At 45.9% G+C, this 22,896-nt stretch overlaps 1 protein-coding gene across 13 annotated transcripts in view; it reads left to right on the forward strand.

Annotated features, from left to right (window-relative positions):
- RTEL1 (regulator of telomere elongation helicase 1) overlaps positions 1-22,896 on the forward strand; it is a 112,316-nt gene that overhangs the window by 36,423 nt on the left and 52,997 nt on the right. For 11 of the 13 annotated variants that reach the window (XM_030533576.1, XM_030533574.1, XM_030533583.1 and 8 more), the window contains 7 exons: positions 2,137-2,269; positions 3,228-3,341; positions 13,806-13,846; positions 15,011-15,096; positions 16,901-16,978; positions 19,206-19,283; positions 20,249-20,392. In XM_030533576.1, coding sequence (XP_030389436.1) covers positions 2,137-2,269; positions 3,228-3,341; positions 13,806-13,846; positions 15,011-15,096; positions 16,901-16,978; positions 19,206-19,283; positions 20,249-20,392 — 674 coding nt within the window. The remainder of the gene's footprint in view (positions 1-2,136; positions 2,270-3,227; positions 3,342-13,805; positions 13,847-15,010; positions 15,097-16,900; positions 16,979-19,205; positions 19,284-20,248; positions 20,393-22,896) is intronic. The other 2 variants (XM_030533582.1, XM_030533584.1) reach the window with 2 other exon arrangements.

Here is a 22,896-nt window from a genome sequence, read left to right on the forward strand (position 1 = left end):
GTACATACCTAGGATCATAGATGGAAATGTACTCTGGGTAGCTAGCCTGTCCTGCCCGATTTGCTGCGCTGCAGCTACACTGCTATTTTTGGTGCACTGGCTTGAGTAGTACACACGTTTCCTTGAGATGGAAATTACATCTCTATTTCCAGTGTAGACACGCCTTAAGAGTTTATTTTGTTTTGTTTGTCGGTATCTGGTTTCATAATTTTGGTACTTAAATATACTGGAAGCTGTTTGTTTTTTCCATGTAAAAATATTCATCTTGAGGCCAAAACAACTTATTTTTAGGAATATCAGTAGTCATAGCACTTCAGCTGTTGTTTTTGGACCTCCTCTTCTAAGTATTTCAGTGAAATAAGTGTTGACTTCAGTGATGTCAGTTCTAAATGTAAGCATAGTTCTCTGATAACTTGCACGTTTTATCATCTTCGGATATTGTGTAACCTTAGTTTTCTATTACAGGAATTCTCCTGGACAAATTTCATTATCGGGGAGGTGGGGATAGGGGAAGCAGAGCAAACAGCGCAGTTTGTTTTTGTTTTGTTTTGTTTTTTTTATGTTGTTTGGTAAATGTTGTTTGGTTATGTTTTGTATACATCAGCCTTGCAAAATTGTCATGAAAATCTTCCACAGTTTACCAAGAAAAAAATATTTTCTTTACCTCTTCAAAACAAGAAAATTACTTCATGACAAGCTAGTTACAACATGTACAAATCCTACAGATAACAAAAATAGCCAAAAGCAAATATTTCCTCACATAGGTGCTGTAATGCTTGTGTTAGGATAGTCTATAGGAATGCTGTCAGATGCCTGAAAAGTGCTGCTTTTCAGTGGATTTTATGGGGATCTGTCTTGACTCAGCTCACTAAGAAGAGTTCAGCACCTTGGGCTAAATTCTCGCTTTGGGCTACCGATATGCTCAAAAAGTCACAACCAGTGGAGGAACCAGATGCTGTAGCTGTTGTGGTCCAATCCTGGCTCCTCCAGAATCCATGGAATTGACACTCTGAAAGCCCTCTGCATGTTCAGAGAGAGAGGATGTTTCAGGGGTGGGTTTATGAGTTGGAGGGGAGTGTTTCCTCTCTCTGAGCCTCCCACACTCACTCTCAACATCCTCATTACCTGGGATTACCTGTGCTCCTTGCTTGTGTGTCTACTCACCTTGTGTGGGCACTCTCCCAGACCTATCCACATACAGGTCCAATTAGAGACTGCCTCCACCATGCTAATTTGCACCAGATTTGGTGTGTAGTGAAGAGGTTTGCTCATAGTCTCTGAATAGAAATCTCCAAGGGTTCAGTATCTCCTGGGTGTGTTTGCCCAAAGGGCAGTGTGTGGGACGGAGTGTGGAGAATAAAACATTGGTTTAAAATAATTTTCCCGCCTTTAATGATGAGTACTTAGTGACTCACTTGAGAAGCATAGCTTGATCAGGGTTGGAAGAAGCTTTCAGTTCCCCAACAGAAGTAACAATTGCTGTATTTGGACCAGGAGAACCTAGTGTAAGGGATGTGTAATGGGTGATGTATTTGGGCTCCTCCACAGTCTCAGGCCTTCCTTCAGTCAGTCCTTGTATACAAAAGTGATGTTACATGCTTTTCGACCATGTTGCCAGGATGGATAAAAACGCCCCTGCACCCTGTGCTCTCACTCTCCATCAACATATGAAGGGATGCACATCTTGACCCTACCTGATGCCGCCTGTGGGAATGACCCAGAGATTCGTGGATTCATAGGATTGAACCAGTTCTAGGAACTTCTCTATACATGGTGCCTGGTGCGACACCATCAACCTTGGTTACTCTGACTGGCACAATCGTCCTTAGTAGACTGTGTGTTTGAGGATGACAAGAGTCTCTTGTTGAAATTAGAAACTACTGAAATTTGGGTGGGTGTTGACCTTTCAACTTTGCTTTGAATTGTCAGACTTAAGTTCAAAGACAAGCTGAACCACAAACCCCATGTCCAGACACCTCTAAACAGGTATGAAAGCTTAGCACTAGGTTCTGGTTTGTGCCCATATCCAGTTATAGAACCTCAAACTCTGGTTTACACCATGAGCAGCTCAGACATATGGTCTCCACTGTATAAACAGACCTCAGTTCTTAGTGTTTTATTTTCTGTTTGATACAGGAAAGGTCTTGAGCTACTGGTGTTTCAGCCCCGGGTACAGCATGCATGAACTGGTCCGTCAGGGAGTCCGGACAATCATTCTCACTAGTGGGACCCTCTCCCCACTCTCCTCCTTCACCATGGAAATGCAGATGTAAGTTCATTTTTTTTCTGTGCAAATAAAGTCATATGGCATTATTTACTGTTTGTAAGCCAATCTAATGGGCCTTATCTCATGATTTTTGAATGCTTGGGGTTGGAAATGAAATAATGGCTTAGAACTGGCATGAAGAGGATGCAAAGTAATGCACATTGGTAAAACATAATCCCAACTATACTTATAAAATGATGCGTCTAAATAAACTGTTACCACTCAAGAAAAAGATCTTGGAGTCGTTGTGGATAGTTCTCTAAAAACATCCATTCAATGTGCAGCAGCAGTCAAAGGGAACAGAATGTTAAGAATCATTAAGAAAAGGATAGATAGTAAGACAGAAGATATATTGCCTCTATATAAATCCATGGTGCGTGCAGGTGTGGTCGCCCCATCTCAAAAAAGATATATTGAAATTGGAAAAGGTTCAGAAAAGGGCCACAAAAATTATTAGAGGTATGGAACGGCTTCTGTATGAGGAGAGAGTAATAAGACTGGGACTTTTTGGTTTGGAAAAGAGACAATTAAGGGGGAATATGATAGAGGTCTATAAAATCGTGACTGGTGTGGAGAAAGTAAATAAGGAAGTGTTATTTACTTCTCATAATACAAAGACTGGCTGTCACCAAGTGAAATTAAAAGGCAGCAGGTTTAAAACAAAAAAAAGGAAGTATTTTTTTCACACAACACACAGCCAACCTGTGGAACTTTTTGCCAGAGGATGTTGTGAAGGCCAAGACTAACAGGCTTCAAAAAAGAGCTAGATAAATTCCTGGAAGATCGGTCTATCAATGGGTATTAGCCAGATCACTTGATGATTACTTATTCTGTTCATTCCCTCTGGGGCACCTGGCATTAGGCACTGTTGGAAGACTCAGCTAGATGGACCTTTGGTCTGACCCAGTATGGCCGTTCTTATGTTCTTACATTAGAGATCATCTCTCTCCTGTTTCCTCAGTCCTTTCCCCGTTTGCTTGGAAAATCCACATGTTATTGATAAACACCAGATCTGGGTGGGGATAATTCCCAAGGGACCAGATGGAGGTCTGCTCAGCTCTACCTATGAAAAAAGGTAATCAGCTCTTTGTTTAAATACTGCTGTGAAGTCTCAGGTATCAGTGTCTGAGTTCTGTTTAAAGGAGAGTGCTTATGGAAAAAGTGATCTGCAAAGTTCACTTCTTAGATAAAAGGCTTCTAATTAGTAACAGGAAGCAGCAGAAGGTGAGGTTATAGAGAAATGTTATGCTGCTTCTACATTTTGGTTCATGCTTAGCCAAACTGGAAAAAGCAGAGAATTTCTGTGCTTGGGAAAAAAAGAAACACAAGTGTTGTTGCCTAGAAAACTGAAGACCTGATTTTAAGGTTCCCCCTTTTGTTCTTTCTATTCTGTAATGTCATTTTTTTCTTAAAAACCTGTTTGTAGAACTTTAAGAAGTAGTTTCATGCTTTGAGTGCTTTATGTATTTATCAATTCTTTATAAGAAAGTTATTTACCTAACAGAGTGGCACAGTTGTTTTGGCACCATCGTATTCACTTCTGTCAATGAGTCTTTAAAGTTTCTGGGGTGAGGGAGAAGTTTTTCTGCATATCATACATATTTTCCTATTTTAATTACCTTTCCAAAATATTCAAAGCAATTATATCTTGATACTTTTTTTTATCCATTTTAAGTTCAACTTTATATCTACATTCCCCTGGTTAAGACTGCTTTTGTTTGGATTTAGCCGGGGCAGATGCGGCCTTTTTAGTGATACTCTGTAAACCAAAACCACTTCCCACAGAAGAGTTTTTACCCCGTAAAAGGAAACATGCCAGAGATTCCATGAAGTTCGCTGTTGCTGTTGATTATATGTGGAAGGCACTCAGATACTACAATGATGGGTGACAATATACAGTCCTATGATAGTGTGTTGCTAGTCCAAGAAACTTAGTTGGCCTGCCATTTAAGTTTATTTTGATGTAAGATACCACTGAGCTTTTTCTTTTCCACTGCACTTTGGAGATCCTGCTGGTAATGGGGCAGGTTCTAGCCATTGAACGCCGATTTTGGGCCCGGGAAACAAGCACAGACTGGTGGGACCGCATAGTTTTGCTGGTTTGGGACGATTCGCAGTGGCTGCGAAACTTTCGCATGCATAAGGGCACTTTCGTGGAACTTTGTGACTTGCTTTCCCCTGCCCTGAAACGCCATAATACCAAGATGAGAGCAGCACTCACAGTGGAGAAGCGAGTGGCAATAGTCCTCTGGAAGCTTGCAACGCCAGACAGCTACCGGTCAGTTGGGAATCATTTTGGAGTGGGAAAATCTACTGTGAGGGCGGCTGTGATGCAAGTAGCCAAAGCAATCATTAAGCTGCTGCTACGAAAGGTTATGACTCTGGGAAACATGCAGGTCATAGTGGATGGCTTTGCTGCAACAGGATTCTCTAACTGTAGGGATGCGATAGATGGAACCCATATCCCTATCTTGGCACCGGAGCACCAGGGCACCCAGTACGTAAACTGCAAGGGGTACTTTTCAATGGTGCTGCAAGCACTGGTGGAGCACAAGGGACGTTTCACCAATATCCACGTGGGATGGCCAGAAAAGGTTCATGACGCTCGCATCTTCAGGAACACTACTCTGTTTAAACGGCTGCAGCAAGGGAATTACTTCCCAGACCAGAAAATAACAGTTGGGGATGTTGAAATGCCTGTAGTTATCCTGGGTGACCCAGCCTACCCCTTGATGCCATGGCTTATGAAGCCATACACAGGCAGCCTGGACAGTAGTCAGGAGCTGTTCAACTACAGGCTGAGCAAGTGCAGAATGGTGGTAGAATGTGCATTTGGCTGTTTAAAGGCGTGCTGGCGCACATTACTGACTCGCTCAGACCTCAGCCAAACCAATGTCTCCATTGTTATTGCTGCTGGCTGTGTGAGAGTAAGGGAGAGACCTTTATGGTGGGGTGGGAGGCTGAGGCAAATCACCTGGCCGCTGATTACACACAGCCAGACACCAGGACGATTAGAAGAGCACACCAAAAAGCAGTGCGCATCATAGAGGCTTTGAAAATGAGTTTCATCATGGGCGAGGGTACGGTGTGACTGTTGTTTGTTTCCCCTTGATGAACCCACCCCCCCGATTAACTCATTCCCTGTAAGCAACCCACCCTCCCCCTTCGATTACAGCTTGCTTAAGGAAATAAAGTCACTATCATTTTAAAAATCATATATGCTTTATTAAAAAGTCATTATAAAAAGAGGGAGAGAACTGACAAGGTATCCCGGGTGTGGTTTGGGAGGAGGATAGGAGGGAAGGAAAAAGCCACTAAAAATATTTCAAAGTAATGACAGCCTTTTGGTTGGGCTGCCCACAGGGATGGAGTGGGCGAGTGCATGAAGCCTTTCCCCACGCGTTCTTACACATCTGGGTGAGGAAGGTATGGAACATGATGAGTGGTGAGGGTGGTTACACAGGGGCTGCAGCGGCACTCTGTGACCCTGCTGCTGTTCCTGCAGCTCCACCAGACGTCGGAGGATGTCAATTTGATCACGCAGCAGCCCCAGCGTTGCATCCCTACACCTCCGATCTTCCTGCTGCCACTTCTCATCTCGAGCGTCTCTCCTCTCCTCACGTTGGTCCCTCCTGTCCTCACGTTCACTGGCATCTTTCCTGTAATTTGATACCACGTCCTTCCACTGATTCAGATGAGCTCTTTAATTGTGGGTTACTGCCATGATTTCTGAGAACATTTCGTCTCGCGTCTTTTTTTTTTCCTCCGCCTTATCTGAGATAGCCTTCGGGATGGAGTAGGAAGGCTTGAAAAATTTGCAGCTGCATGAGGGAGGTAAAAAAGGGAGAGAAATATTTAAAAAGATACATTTTACAGAACAATGGTTATACTCTTTCACAGTGAACAACATATTCACCTTACACAGCACATGTGATTTCACTACAAGGTCGCATTTTGCATCTTAATATTGAGTGCCTGCGGCTCTGGTGTTAGACATCTCACAAACGCAGGTCCGGGCAGCAGAATTCAGCTTGCATGCGGATGTTGCTTGAATGCCAGCAATCACCGGGACCGTACACAGCTAGGCTTTGTCATGCAATGATATCAGATTACTTGCTACATGCATGGCGTGGTCAAGTGTCCTACCATGGTGGACGGAATAAGGCTGCCTTGCCCAGAAACCTTCTGCAAAGGCTTTTTGGAGGAGCTCCAGGAGAGCTTCATGGAGATGTCCCTGGAGGATTTCCGCTTCATCCCCAGACATGTTAACAAACTTTTCCAATAACTGTACTGGCCGCAAATGCATCCCAAGTCCTCAGGGCAAATCAATCATTAAAAAACGCTTGCTTTTAAATCATGTTTTATGTTTACAAAGGTACACTCACCAGAGGTCGCTTCCATGGCTTCATTGTCTGGGCTAGTGGCTTGGGAGGGCGGGGTGGGTAATTCCGTCTGGGTGAGAAAAAGTTCCTGGCTGTTGGGGAGAACAGAGTGCTGTGTGCTCTCTGCAAGCTCATCCTCCTCTTCCTGCTCCTCATCTTCCCCGTCCACAGAATCCTCAGCCTTGGCTGAGATTACCACCTCCACCTCGGAATCCACGGACAGGGGTGGGGTAGTGGTGGTGGACCCCCCTAGAATTGCATGCAGCTCAGTGTAGAAGCGGCATGTTTTTGGCCCTACCCCGGACCTTCCGTTTGCTTCTTTGGTTTTCTGGTAGGCTTGTCTGAGCTCCTTAACTTTCACTCTGCACTGCACTGAGTCCCTGGTGTGGCCTTTCTCCATCATAGCCTTGGAAATTTTTTCAAATGTTTTTTCATTTCGTCTTTTGGAATGGAGTTCTGTTAGCACAGAATCCTCTCCCCATATAGCAATCAGATCCAGTACCTCCCGTGCGGTCCATGCTGGAGCTCTTTTTCGATTCTCAGGAGACTGCATTGTTACCTGTGCTGATGAGCTCTGCATGGTCACCTGTGCTTGTGAGCTCTCCACGCTGGCCAAACAGGAAATGAAATTCAAAAGTTCACGGGGCTTTTCCTGTCTTCCTGGCCAGTGCATCCGAGTTCAGATTGCTGTCCAGAGCGGTCACAAAGGTGCACTGTGAGATACCTCCCGGAGGCCAATACCGTTGATTTGCAGCCACACTAACCCTAATCTCTCCCGATTTCAGCGCTACTTCTCTCGTCGGGGAAGAGTACAGAAACCGGTTTAAAGAGCCCTTTATATCGATATAAAGGGCCTCGTTGTGTGGACGGGTGCAGCGTTAAATCAGTTTAACTCTGCTAAAATCAGTATAAACACGTAGTGTAGACCAGGCCTCAGAGTCTGACTCCTATCGCTCCAGGAGAAGCAGGAGCCACAGATCAAGGTCCGGGAGAGACAGGAGGGAGCCCCAGAAGTGGCCTCTGCAATGGCAGAACCCACCTCAGTGGCCCTTCTGGACCTCCTGGGCCTTTCACCAAGGACAGGGAGGAATCCAAGGTCACTGTTCTGCAACGTCTTCTGTGGTCTCAGCCACCTTTGTCCTGCCATCAGCTATGCATCTGCCCTTGGCATCTGCCCACACCCCAACACCTCTGACAGTGGCACCATCATCGACTCCAGCACCGACCTTGGCACTGACCTCGGCAGCGTCCTTGCGTCCATCTTCCGTGCTGGCACCATTGTCAACATCGACTACGATGCAGGCACTGATTGCCCCGGTGTGGAGGGCCCTTCGCCTTCATCGGCACCTGCGAGTGGATTGGCATTGGCTCCATCAACGGTTCCTCCCATCGTACTGATGATGTCATCAACTCTTGGTCCGGTGTCTGCAGCTCTGGCACCGTCTGGCACACCACTAGCACCAACGCTGCCCTGAGAGTCTCAGGACCCGCTGGGGGTGGATGGCAGGGAGCAGCCGCTCATTATAAAAGCTTTCTCCTCTTCGTCACTGGATGAAGCATTGGCAGTTACAGCCGTAGCCCTGGCGCTTGAGGACAACAGGGTGCTGCAGCAGTTGCTGCACAGGGCTGCTCAGGGTCTGGGCATTAAGGCCAAGGAAGTCGTAGAGGAGACTGATCCCATGGTGGACATCCTCGCACCCTCAGGACCTTCCCCTATTGCCCGTCCACTTACTAAAACCATTGTAGACACCCCCAAGACTCTATGGCAGACCCTAGCTTCCTTGTCACCCACTGCCAAGCGCAATGAGAGGCGTTATTCATGTCCTCCAGAAGGTATGAACCTTTATACTCCCTCCCACCAACCCCCTGACCCACTTGTTGTGGATGCTGCTAACCAGCATGAGAGACAGGGCTTCCAAGGGCCCTCCCCCCAAAACAGGGAGGCTTAAGTGTCTAGATCTTGTTGGGAGAAAGGTCTATTCTACAGGGGGTCTGCTGCCCCGTATCTCTAACCGACAGGCCATTGTCAGCAGGTACTCGTTCAACATCTGAGCAGCGATGGCCAAATTTATGGAACTCTTCCCGTTGGACTCCCGAACCGAGTTCTTGGCATTGGTGGAGGAGGGGAAGCTAATATTCCAGGTTTCCCTCCAGGCTGCATTGGATGATCCTGGTGCTGCCACTAGGGTCATGGCAGCTGGGATAGCCAAGAGTAGGGGCTCCTGGCTCCAAGTCTCGGGGCTCCCTTATGAGGTCCATCAAACTATTCAGGACCTCCCATTTGAGGGTGAGGCGCTTTTTTCTGAAAAGACAGACTAGAGGCTGCACAGCTTGAAAGACTCACAAGCTACCCTTAAGTCCTTGGGTCTGCACACTCTTGCCATATAGCAGAGACACTTACGACCGTAGCCTCCTCCGAGATTCCATCAGCAGAACAAACAGGGTGATTCTCAGAGGAGGAATAGGACTAGCAGGAGGAGGCAACACCTATCCTCAGGCTGCCCTCTGACCCTAAACCAGCCTTTTAAGGTGCGGTCGAGAACGGCGCACCAAATCAGAAACTGGATCTACCCTGCCTTACCTCTTCCTCCCGACTATCCCCTTTCTACCGTGCACAGTCCTGTATCACTTTGGACCTCTGGGTGCTCGGCACGGTAGAGAGGGGATACTCCATTCAATTCTTTTCCTTCCCGCCTTTCCACCCCCGTTTCCTGTACCTCTTCAGGGAATCTTCTCACAAGCATCTACAAATCCAGGAGGTGCAGTTGCTCTGATCGCTTGGGACAGTGGAGGAGGTTCCTGTGGAGCACAGGGGTGAGGGCTTCTAGTCCCAGTATTTCCTAATACTGAATGCCAGTGGCGGCCTCAGGCCTATCCTGGACCTGCAAGAACTCAACAGGTTCATGAAGAAACTCAAGATCTGCATGGTCTCCTTGGCCTCCATCATCCCCTCACTAGATCCAGCAGATTGGTATGCCGCTCTCGACTTGAAGGACACGTACTTTTACGTTGCAGTCACTCAGCCCCACAGGAAGTACCTCAGGTTTGTCATCAGTGGTACCCACTACCAGTTTACTGTCTTCCCTTTCGGCCTGTCAGCAGCACCTTGCTTATTCACCAAATGAATGGCAGTCATCGCCGCGTTCTTGTGGAGGCACCAGGTACAGGTGTTCCCGTGCTTAGACGACTGGCTGATCAAAGGCCGCTCCAGGACCAACTGGAATCTTGGGTCACATTTATCAGAGCCACCTTCGAGAGTCTGGGTCTACTCCTAAATGAAGTAAAATCGACTCTCCTGTCCAGAGGATAGAGTTCATAGGGGCAGTACTGGACTTGACCCAAGTCAGAGCATACCTGCCACAGGTGAGGTTTCAGGCCCTCAGTGACTTAATCCGAGGTATCATGCAGTGCCCCACCACTACAGTGAGAAACTGCCTGAAACTTCTCAGGCACATGGCAGCCTTTACCTACGTGATGCAGACTCAGGCTTCGACCTCTCTAGTCATGGCTCGCATCAGTGTATTGCCCAGCCTGGGACAGCTTGGACAGAATAGTGACCCTGCTTCGCCCAGTCCTCGACTCCCTCCGATGGTGGATTGACGCTCAGCAGGTGTACTCAGGGGTTCCCTTTGCTGCCTCACAGCCATCTCTGTCGTTGGTGACGGACGCATCAGACTTGCACTGGGGAGATCATCTGGGAGACCGCAGAACTCAAGGCCTCTGGTCACAAGCAGATCTGTGTCTCCATATCAATGTCAGAAGACTGAGAGCGGTGCACCTAGCATGTCAGACATTCTGTCCGTACCTAACCGGGCAATGTGTATCAGTCATGACGAACAATACAACAGCAATGTTCTGTATCAACAAACTGGGGGTGGGGAGAGTGCATGTGCCTCTCCCCTGTGCCAAGAAGCCTTCATACTGTGGGACTTCTGTGCAGAACATTCAATTCACCTGCAGGCCTCATACCTCCCCGGGGTTCAGAATGAGCTGGCGGACCACCTCAGCAGTTCCTTCCACAGCCACGAGTAGTCCCTGTGCCCGGACATCACAATTTCAATCTTCCAGAGGTGGGGGTTTTCCCAATAGACCTCTTTGCCATGTGACGCAACAGGAAGTGCCAGCAGTTCTGCTCCTTTCAGAAACATAGCCCAGGCTCCAGCGTGGATGCATTCCTCCTCCACTGGGGAGGTTCTCTCCTATCCACCTTTCCACTGATACTGCTCATTCACAAGGTGCTGCTCAAGATCCACAGAGTTCAAGCTTATGTCATACTGATAGCACCAGCCTGGCACCATCAGCACTGGTACACATGCCTCCTAGACATGTCTGTGGGAGCCCTGATTTCCTTGCTGCTTTCCCTAGACCTTCTCACACAAGATCATGGACGTCTCCAACACCCAAACCTCCAGTCGCTCCATCTTATGGCATGGAAGCTCCATAGTTAAATTTGTTGGAGCTTTCCTGTTCAGATCAGGTTAGACAGGTCCTCCTTGGAAGTAGGAAGCCCTCTACGAGAGCCACATACCTTTCCAAGTGGACGAGATTTTAAGTCTGGTCAGTGCAGTGCCAGTCACCCCCGATGCTTGCTTCAGTGCCACACATTCTGGACGATCTCCTCCATCTGAAGCAGGAGGGTCTCGTTGTCTTCTATACAGGTGCACTTAGCCGCCATCTTGGCCTTCCATCCAGGCGAGCAGGGATGCTCACTATTTGCTAATCTCATGGTCAGCTGATTCCTAAAGGGGTTCAATAGATTATACCCTTGTGTCCGTCAACCAGTTCCTGCCTGGGACCTCAACTTGGTCCTTTCTATGATCATGGGGGCCCCCTTTTGAGCCTTTAGCAACCTGCTTCCTGCTCTACCTCTCTTACAAGGTCGCGTTCCTGGTAGCAATATCCTCGACCAGGTGGGTGTCCGTGCTCAGGGCCTGGACATCAGAGGCTCCTTACACCATGTCCTATAAGGACAAGGTTCAGCTCTGGCCTCACCCTGCTTTCCTCCCAAAGATTGTCAACCAGGACATCTTTCGTCCCATTTTCTACCCTAAACCTCATTCCAGCAGCAGGGAGCAGAGACTCCACTCTCTGGATGTCCGCAGGGCGCTGGCCTTTTATGCTGAGAAAATGAAACCATTCAGAAAGTCAGTCCAGTTGTTTGTAGCAGTGGCAGACAGGATGAAAGGTCAGCCGCTTTCATCCCAATGCATCTTGTCATGGATCGACCTGTTCCCACACCTCCAATCACGGCGCACTCTACCAGGGCACTGGCTTCATCTACAGTGTTCCTGGCTCAGGTTCCCACCAAGGAAATCTGCGGAGCAGCAATGTGGTCCTCCATACACCCTGTGAAAGTAGAAAAAGAACTGACAGGACTTTAAAGGACATTTCAGTGCAAACAGTCCCCTCTGTAAGCAATTGTCAGGCTAAGCTGTAACCCTAATAACGCAAAATTTGTAGAAGCGAGAATTGTGTGAGATGGGGGGAAAAAACTGTGTAAAAAGTTGTTGTAACCTTAAGTCAAATAAGTATGAAATGTAGATTATAGTTAAATTGGTAAAAATAAATAAATCAGAATGACCTATATATAAACAAAATGCAGCTGTTGCACATTACTGTTTGTAATAAATGGTATAAATGCTTGCCGTAATGGTTTGTCTTAAAAAAAAACAAAACCTGCTTAGCTCTCTCCCTCCATGCAATTGCTAACAATAACAAAGTATCTAACTTTTCTGCACCCAGCCAAAAAGTTAAAACGCTATTTTTCTCTGACAACCCTTTTGCCGCACATTATGCGATTACCCAGCAGGCCGGAGATGATGTGGCCTTCAGAAGAGCAGTACTCCAATCAGTGGACAATTCTGACCCCATCTCCTGAACTTGGCTTGGGAGTCATCTGACTGGAATGGACATGAATGAGCACTCACTTCTCGTAACTGTTGTTCTTTTGCGATATGGTGTTCATGTCCATTTCAATACCCACCCTCCTACCCCTCTGTTGGTGTAACCGGCAAGAAGGAACTGAAGGGGTGGCGCGTCGGCAGGGCTCTATATTGAACACCACGAAGGCACGACGTCAGGGGGTGCCCAGGCCAGCTCTCCGGATGCTGCTAAGGGAAAAATCTTCCAGCTATCGTGCACGTGCACACACCTGATTGGAATGGACATGAACAACAAATACATCTTGAAGAACAACAGTTATGAGAAGTGAGTAATCCTTTTTTACTCCCCCTCACCCGCCACAGGCTTAATAAGAAAACAGCATGCAAAACTGTCTGGAACTAAAGAGAAGGAAACAAGGAGGTTAAAATAAAGACAATGTGGGGAATTTCCATAGAAACCAGCACAGACAGCATACTACTGTACAAGCAGTGCTGAGCCAAAGAAAAATGCTTAGGGACAGTGACTTATTCGGCTGTCACTAGTAATACAGCAACCAAACCCGTCTTTTTTTCCCATGGCATGACCACACCTAGTTCATCATCAGTTGTCTTAATCACAATGTTGGCAGCTTCCATAGACTACTCTCTGACAGGATTCTGTTCCTTAATTTATTACTGTTAATAATGAGCTTTATTGTGTGTGGTAATCTGTACTTCCACTGATTGAAGGCTGATATGTTAGGACCTTGATTTTCTTCACTGCTAACATCTCAAAATTGTTAATTTTGCTGTTGATAGAGATTGCCTGCTTGTTGCCATCTTGACTATTCCTCCTCGTTTGGGACATTGGATGCTGCTTACATACAGTGTACAAAAGCTAGTTGTAGGAGGATCTTCCTCTGTTTCTATGTAGGTGCTTGGCTCTTGTGGAGCAATAAGTAATGTATTGTACTAGTAGTGATCCACACTGGCAAATCATAGTGTTATGGAAGCATCTGGAGGTAGAGCCTCTTCCGTCTTTCTTTCCTAGAGGACTGTGGGGTCATCCTGCAAAGCAAGGTGGGAGGAAATAAGTGAAGAAAACTTGGACATCATGATTGCTAGCGGTAATGCTTGAAATGCCTATGTCTTTGAGGTTTGTCCATGAGGAGAGGCGTGAAGGCACAGGAGAAGGAGAGAGGGTGCTGGTTTAGCAGTGCAACATTATTCCAAACAAGAGTGAGTTAATAAAAGGAAATATGATGGTGATGCTGATTGGTAATGTCGTCTTTGTAGGTTTTCAGTGGAATGTCTATCTTCTCTGGGGAAAACAATAGGTAAGTGAAGTTATAATCAGATTCAGGCAACAAGCTTCTGCTCTGCGTTATTGATAAATGAGCAGGGAATGGGGGAAATGACTTCTAAACAAATATAAGCAAGTTTCAGAAGGTTAGCTGTGTTCGTCTGTATCAGTAAAAACGAGGACTCCTTGTGGCACCTTAAAGACTAACAAATGTATTTGGGCATAAACTTTTGTGGGATATAACCCATTTCATCAGATGCATGGAGTGGAAAATGTCGTAAGCAGGTATAAATATACAGCACGTGAAAAGATGGGAGTTGCCTTACCAAGTGGCCAATTCGATTAGGGTGGATGTAGCCCATTTCCCAACAGTTGACAAAAGGGGGAATATCAACAGAGGGAAAGTTACTTTTTGTGGTGCTTACAAGGCCAATTCAATCAAAATGGATGTGGTCCCTTCCCAGCAGTTGACAAAAAGTTGTGGACATCATAGGACCCAACCACATCAGCCACACCTCAAGGGCTCGTTCACTTGCACATCTGTCTTTCTGATATCATGTGCCAGCAATGTCCCTCTGCCATGCACATTAGCCAAACCGGACAGTCTCTGTGCAAAAGAATAAATGGACACAAATCAGACATGAAGAACTGTAACATTCAAAAACCAGTAGGAGAGCACTTCAGTCTCCCTGGACACTCAATAACAGACTTAAATGTCATTCTTCGACAAAAAAACTTCAAAAACAGACTTCAGTGAGAAACTGCAGAACTGGAATTAATTTGCAAACTTGACACCATCAAAGTAGGCCTGAGTAAAGACTGGAAATGGCTGAGTCACTACAAAAAATAATTTTCCCTCTGGTACTCACACCTTCTTGTAGGAAACAATTCAACCCTGGCATGGAGATGGACAAGACAATTTATTAGGTATTTTCCATCTCTTGCTTCTAGTATACAAATGTGGTACGTGGCTATGTTGTGTCAGTATCAATGGAATGCTAACCAGGCTAGAATAGTGGTAATGAGATAGTCCTCTTCCAACACTCGCTTGTCTCTCCCACCCTTTCCATCAAGAAGATGAAGAGGAATTGTAGGGAGACCAGTACGTGCCCTGAGAAAAGTAGGCTAATCCCCTACCAATGCCTCAGAATGGAAGTGTTCTGAATGGTGATGTTATGCACCATCTTTCTTGTTGCAGGGAATCTTGTGCGAATTATACCACATGGGCTGCTGGTGTTCTTCCCTTCGTATCCAGTCATGGATAAAAGCCTGGAATATTGGAGAGTATGTTGGTTCTTTCTTTGTGTATGAATTGTAGTTACACACTTTGGACCAAACTTTCACACACAGATGCTTATATTGGAGTTCCCAGTACTGCAGTCTAGCATTGACTTGCCCAAATACTTATTTTATGCATCTGTTTTCATTTACATTTATTGTCTATATTGGTACATAAGGTTGTGAACAGCACTCTAGGCAAAAAAAAAGCTTAAAGTCATAACACAACAAATGCTGAACAATGAGGGAACTGGGGAACAAGCAGAGCAAGAAATAAAAGAAGCTTGGTTAATTAGGCACGTTTCTACAAATTAATGTATATTTGAGGTAGGACTGGTAGCACCACGTGCTCTTAAAGTTACTCAACACATCCTGTTATAAGACCCTGTTTTCAGTTTCAGTAACTTTGCCAAACTTTAACCATTTCAGCTGAAATTTTTCATGACCAATATCTGCCTCAGGTGGAATATTTTGTTTTGCCCATGTTAAAAAATTCTGCTGAGCTGCTTTTTTTTTTTTTTTTTTTTTTTTTTTTGTGGAAATGTTCTCTTGTCCCCATGCTTTGGAAGAGGGACTTGAAATTTGGGGTGGCCTTTGCGTCAGGGATTTACTTTTGGTGTCTCTGTGAAAAGCCACACAAACTTGACCAAGTTATTAGCCTTTGCAAAATCTCAGTTTGTGCATGCTCAGTAGAGACTTAGATTTTAGCAGCTAAATTCCCAAAGATTCTGTGCATGCTAGCCATGCTCTAGCCCAGTGGTTTTCAGACTTTTTTTCTGGTGACCCAGTTGAAGAAAATTGTTAATGTCCATGACCCAACGCAACTGGGGATGAGGGGTTTGGAGTGTGAGAGGGGCTATGGGCTGGGGCAGAGCATTGGGGTGTGAGAGTGAGGGCTGTGGAGTGGGGATGGGAATGAGTCCCAATATTTGGGGCTTTTTCTTATATAGGCTCCTATTACCCTCCCACCACCATCCTGATTTTTCACACTTGCTGTCTGGTCACCCTATTCCCTTAGCTTTCTGCAGTACTTATCCTAGACTAAATCACTAACTGGCTTTCCTCTTGTTCATTGTTGGTATCCTTAATACGGAAATGACTCCTGGATGACTTGAAGCTGAGTTTGGGTTGGATTCCAATCAATTTGGTGGTTTTCTCAGACAGATGTACCAAAGGGTGGTAATACTTCCTAACTGGCTTGTTTTAAAAAAAGTTAATAGTAAATAGTTAAAAAATCCTTGATAGTAAACTCCCAGTTGGATGATTATTTTATTTTTCATTATAATACATTGATTATAGTTTGTATTTTTCCTTGGTTGCTGTTGTTCTCATCCCTTGTCTTTTTTTCTGGCTGAAGTCAGGGATGTTTTTCTAATGTGAGTTGTGTGTCCCAGCAGAAGCCATTGTAGGACATTTCCCTAGGTAACTGTTGCTCCCCTTCTAAGGTACCAGTGTTGGGCAGTGGTGGGGAGCAGGGAACCAGATTTTCAGTACATATTGCAGGAGAAGTATACAGGAGGCAGATATTGGGTGCCAAGGGTCTACAAGTGGAAGGAAGGAGATTACCTCACTGCTGGTATGGCTTCTGAAAAGATGCACAGCATGGAGAAAGTGTCTTGGCCATTCTGTCTAAACTGCCCATGTTGGAACTGCTACCTGGACTCAGCTCATTTCCCTGCCATTGGTAGCTACTTGCCCCTGCCTCCAACTGGCTGACGAGAGGAATAGGTGGTGGGGAGCATGTAGTTACCACCGCCTGTGGCTTCCTTTCCCATATGTACTTCTGACTTATTTGCTCTCTGTTTAATAGGAGCATGACTTTGCTAAAAGAATAGAAGAGGTGAAACCAATGTTTGTGGAACCAAGGAATAAAGGAACCTTCACAGAGGTTGGTCATTTGTGTTGTCTGTCTCATTTCATAAGTTCTTCTTTTTATGCTTAAATACTTCTCTGAAGATGTGTTTGCAGCAGTGACTACAGAACTGCATGCTGTTGGGTTAAAACCAAGAGAGCTGTAAAGGCTCTTGAAATACAGCTCTTCCCTTCTCCTTTCTGCCTTCCTTCATGCTCCATTCTCCTGATGAGGTGCACTGAACACTAATATAGTCATGGTTTGAAATCTGCATGCGCTTTGGATATTAGTACCATATGTTTAGACATAGGGTGACCAGATGTCCCATTTTTAAAGGGAGAGTCCTGTTTTTTGGGACTTTTTCTTACATAGGTGCCTATTACCCCCACCCCCTTTCCCATTTCTTCACAGTTGCTATCTGGTCACCCTGCTTAGACACCATGGTGAAGGATAGGGTAGAAAAGCTTAGCTCAGTTTGTCAGTGCACCAGTCAGCATTGGAAATCTAACTCTTGGATATTCTGCAGGCCATTTCCCTCCAACTTGTTGCAGTTTGTTTTTGATTATGAAAATGTTCTGTGTAACCGTGAAGTGTATTTTTTATTCAGAATGCTGGGCAACACTAGCTTTTGCCCAGGGGCTCAATTATTGTAATCAGGGACTGCCTTTGTAGAAGCAACTCAACTGGAACATCTCACCTATGGCATATTCATTTTCTTCTACGCCAGTATTAAACCCAGTAATTTCCAGTGAGATGGGAAGCCATTTTGTTTGGGTGTAAAGGGGCTCTTAAGTGTAGCCTTCCACTGGAATCTTTTAAAAAAAAAAAAATAAAAAAAAAATCTGATGCATTTCCAAGGGGCGTGCGTGCACACACACATACACAAAGCAGAGATGGTTTAGAAGCAGCCAAAGAGAGAAGGCAGTGAACTCTAGCAGAGGGAAGAGAAACTTCTACCACTCTTCAGTATAAATACTGCTCTGTGTGTGCGTCTGTCCTTGGCACAACTTTGTTTAGATAGAGTTTCTTGGGACTGCATTGCTGGAAGATACTGGTATTCAGTAGTTGTAAGAGAAGAGGAGGCTTCCTTGCAGTTCTGGCAGTTCTTGCATCATAAATGGTTTATAGAAAACAAAACAGCTGTTACACCCATGGACTGGCCATTTGTCAAGAGGGGAAAGAGAGGACAACTTCCTGGTTACGTGCACACCCTTGCTGATGTACAATATTCTTTACTGTTTAAATTGTTAAAGAAACAATTACAAAATTAGATGGAAGTGACCTAATTTAGAAGCAAGATTAGATTACAGAGGTTTTGAGAAGTATTCCTCTGCTAAAAAGATAAGAAAAGTTTCATACCAACAGCTTAATATGTAGAGGAAAAAACATGTCGGTAATCCAAGAAGCTGCTAGATAGAGTTTGTACCTCTTCTGAGGCAATTGGCCTGTAATATGTTAAAAGAGGTTCCTGACTAAATTATTGTTACAATTTTCCATCACTGTCATAAATCCACCTCCTTGAAAGATGGTAGCTAGGTCAAAAGAAAAAATCTTGCATCAGTCTAGCTTTGTCTACAGTGGGGGTTAGGTTGACCTCACTACGTCACACAGGGTGTGAAATTTTTCACAGGTCTGAGTGAAGTGGCTAGATCAACCTAAGTTTTAGTTGTTTAGGCCTCGGTGGCAACAGACTTTTTTTCTGTATCTAGTGAAATTGTTAAAATACGATTCTTCATACTTACAGATATTGATGCAGTTCTGGCATGTGCTGCTTGCATCATAAATGGTTTATAGAAAACAAAATTAAAGTTTTAAATGAATAGCCTTCTATTTTCCTAATTTGTTGAAATTCCCCACACTTTTTCCACCTTTTTCTCTTCCACTGAATTCCAGCCTCTTCTTCTTGGCAATGATTAGAGTAAACAATAAGGTCAAATTGCTTTTTGTTTTAGTCTTTTGCCAATGTGGAGTCGTAAGAGTACTGCATGATAAGTTCTTTGTTTTCCCGTCAGAGATAGGTGACATCACAATGTTATGTCTGTCAGAAGATCTGTGGGATTCTTTGTAAATAAGGGGGTTTTGGAAAGCAAATATTTCTGACATCCATAGTTATACTCCAGTAAGGAAACTGACACTAAGCCTAGTTAACTACATCTTGAGTCTTAATATATGATTCAAACTTGTTATGATGTACATGTTTGTTTGTGTGTGTGTAAAGGAGGTGGTTTCCCCCTTCCTCATACCTAACCTGTTTGTCTTGTAGATCATGGATGCATATTATGATAAGATTGTCTGTCCCAAGTCTAGTGGAGCTACTTTCTTGGCAGTATGTCGGGGAAAGGTAATGTAGAGCAGTTTGTCATTCTTAAGAGCAGGCTGCTTTTTGCATTGAGTTTGGAAGACTGTAGCTCTTCCAGATACTATTTTTAGCAAAGAGAAATGTGTGTGTTTGTGTATCTGTCAATAATCACATGCATAAAAAAGCCCTAGTGAAATAAAGGAGCAAATGTAGAATACATAGTTTTTCCACCTCTATTTTAAGTGCACTGGTCTGTCATTCATGGTTTTGCTAGTGATACATGCATAATCTCAAAGGGGACCGGCTTCATACTTTCCTACATTTTCTGTTGGTTGCTCACAGAAGAGCTGTATTACTATATGAGAGAGACTGTATTAGACAAGACCTGACAAGCGTTTGTCAGCCTAACATTATAAAGAAACAACTGTCTGAAATGTTGTGCAATTTCAAAAGATGAGCTAAAGTTAGTTCAAACCCAGTGCCTGCGCTGGAGCCCTTCTGCCAGTGTTGGTGGTTTTCCGTCATACTTTCCTAATTTTAGAAATGGATTTGATCCTCTTGAAATGGTTGTATTTGTTCTGAATGTTGAGGGAGGTGCCCCAGAAGAGGAGCACACTTTGTAAATAGATGGTCATCCTCTGGTGTATGGAAAGTTCAGGCATGAAATGTATAATCAGTAATGGGTGTGCTGGCAACACAGCCTGGAAATCAGGAAGATTTTGAAATGCTTACTATCGCAGAAACCATAGAAATAAGAAAGAAGCAGAGAAACCTCTCCTTACACCCTTGGCCGATGTGTTACTCGCTCAAGGCCTGGTAGTAGGAAAACACTGGGATTAAAACCCTGGCAATAAAAGTAAGAAATCCAGTTCAAACTGTTTGTTTCCACTGCTCTCAAACTACAATTGTTAGATGTGTAATTTAAGGCAGAGAGGCCACAACCCCTGAACTGCTCTGAAATGTCACGTAATTCCCTGTTAGTGATTGAAAGCACTGTTCATCTTCAGGCCAGTGAAGGCTTGGACTTTGCAGACATGAACGGACGAGGTGTTGTTATCACTGGGCTTCCATTTCCCCCTCGCATGGAGCCAAGAGTTGTTTTAAAGATGCAATTCCTGGATGAAATGAAAAGACAAGGTTCAGGGGCACAGGTAAGATTGGGGAATTTTTCACAGATGATTTTTTGCCAGTCCATTGTCTCATAGTTTCTCTCCAGCGTATGGCTTTTCTTGCCATCTCTGTAGGGCCACAATAAGCAAAACTGCTCTATTGAACCATACAAATTTGACACCCCTCTCCCACACCACACCTCTGGCTGGGTTGTGCTGAAATTTTAAATTCTTCAAGTGATTGCACATGTCTGTTTCACTTCAAATGTGTGTGTACCTGGTGCCCAGGAGGGGGTGGTCAGGGGTGAGGGGTCCCAGGAGGGGTGGGGTCAGAGGACAAGGATAAAGGGGGATGTTGGATGGGTCAAGGATTCTGAGGGGGGCAGCCACGGGGCAGGAAGTTGGAGGGGGTGGATAGGGGTTGGAGCAGGCCCTCCATACAGTTTCAGAACCCCAATGTGGTCCTTGGGCCAAAAAGTTTGCCCACGCCTGGTTTAAACCTTGCGAGACCTGCAGGAAGCCCATGCCAACAGGTGACTCCCGTGACGCATATCTGGGGGAAGAGCACCAAACAGACAGGTGCAAAATCTGCAGGTCGCTGTGCCTTAGGATGAAGAAAGAGCAGGATTTCCAGCTGAAACAGCTTCTGGTGGAGTCCGCTCTCCATCACAGCCTGCCACAGAGCTCCAGGATCCGACCCCGAGCATGATGGCGCGGAGCGTCGCGGCCTTGGTGCGTGACATGGCACCAAGGAAAGACTCTGACTCCAGAGATCCTTCGCACTGGCGGTTCCCGGAACCAGAAGTGGCGCAGGCAACTGGCGTTGCTCGCGCTCACCGGTGCCGCACAAGAAGATGGACAGGAGTTGTTTCCCAGTGCTGAAGGCCGTGCCAAGTGCAACAGCAGTGCATCCCATGAGGGAGCACGCAGCACCCAAGTACCAAGAGTCGGTGCCGCTGACTTTAGTTCCCCAGAGGGGACTTTTGAATCCGGCACCCAGCGACTACCCGGACAGACAGTGCCAGGTGGAGGAATTGGAGTCCCACTCCACCCCAGACACTTTTGAGGCCACCAGGGACCTAAGAGCAATGACGGCCCCATAACCTCTGGCTATCAGGAACAAGCCTCTGGTTGCGCCATGTCTGGCATCATGTAGAGGCAAGGCAGCCATGATGCGGCAATCACCTTCTCCAACGTGGCACCGTTCACCATCGCTGAGGCACCGTTCCCCAGCTTGGGACCCCGTGCGTGGTTCCCTGGCACCAGCGGAGCAGCACCTTTCCCCTGCTAAGTACAGTGCAGCTCAGTGCTGCTGTGGTCGTCACAATCTAGATCAGTCATCTGACTTGGACTGGGACTCTTTTTACTTATGCCGCAGCAAGTAGAGGTCGAATCGACACAGAAGTGAGGCACTGGAAGCATGGTCTCCAGATCAGCAGCCGCAGCCTCAATGGCCATTCTGGACTCCCTGGGCTTATCACCAGGCCCAGGGCTCATTTTCCAGTGGCTTTCACTCATTAATCTCTGAAACCGAAGCACCCCAGCCGCATAAAAATCACCCTGCACCTCAGGGATTGGAATTAACGCCAGGACAGGGATCACAGCCTGTCCTAGACATCGTTGAAGCAGCCATGGTGACAGCCGGCCAGACTACCGCTGCCATGACTACGGTCAGCGCAGAGCCCACAGGCACTGACCAGGAGGATGCTAGAGAGCTGGATGTTCAGAAGGATCCAGTACTGCCTCTAGCCTCCTCATCCCCAGACGAGGCAATTGCAGGGACTTCGGCCTTGAGACCTACCCCAATAGACGACCGTGCATACCAGGACCTCTTGCGCAGAATTGACCACAACATGGGATTGCAGGCAGAAGACGCTTTCGAGCCAAAGGACCCCATGGTTGATATCCTGATGCCAGAGGGTCTCTCCAGTGTAGTTCTGCCCCTGATAAAAACTATACAGAGCAATATCAAAATGCTGTGGCAGACCCTGGCATCGATCCTGCCTACGGCAAGGGGTGTGGAGTGCAAATACTTTGTCCCATCCAAGGGATATGAGAACTTATTCTCACATGTGCTGCCCTCCTCCCTAGTACTGACCGTGGTCAACGAGAAGGAGAGGCAGGGCCAACAAGGACCAACTCTCTAAAATCCAAGGAGTCTAAAAGATTAGATCTTTTTTATAGGAAGGTCAGCTCAACGGGGGCCTGCAGCTGAGGATAGCTAACCAACAAGCTATCCTCAACAGATACAACTTCAACTCGTGGGCCTCCATGTTGAAGTTTAAAGAGCTAATTTCATCAGACTCCAGGACTGAATTCATGGCCATTATTGACCAAGGGAAGGTGGTGGCACAAACCTCTCTATGAGCCTCCCTTGATGCAGTGGACTCCGCCGCCCACATCCTCTCTTCATGGTTAGCCATGACAAGGGCTGCAGGGCTGCAGGAGTCTGGGCTGCCCCCCAAAGTGCAGCAAACCTTCAGGACCTGCCGTTTGAGGGCACAGGACTATTCTCTGAGCAGATGGACTCCAAGCTGCACAGCCTG

Source organism: Gopherus evgoodei, chromosome 14, assembly GCF_007399415.2.
Source record: "Gopherus evgoodei ecotype Sinaloan lineage chromosome 14, rGopEvg1_v1.p, whole genome shotgun sequence".
NCBI lineage: Eukaryota > Metazoa > Chordata > Testudines > Testudinidae > Gopherus > Gopherus evgoodei.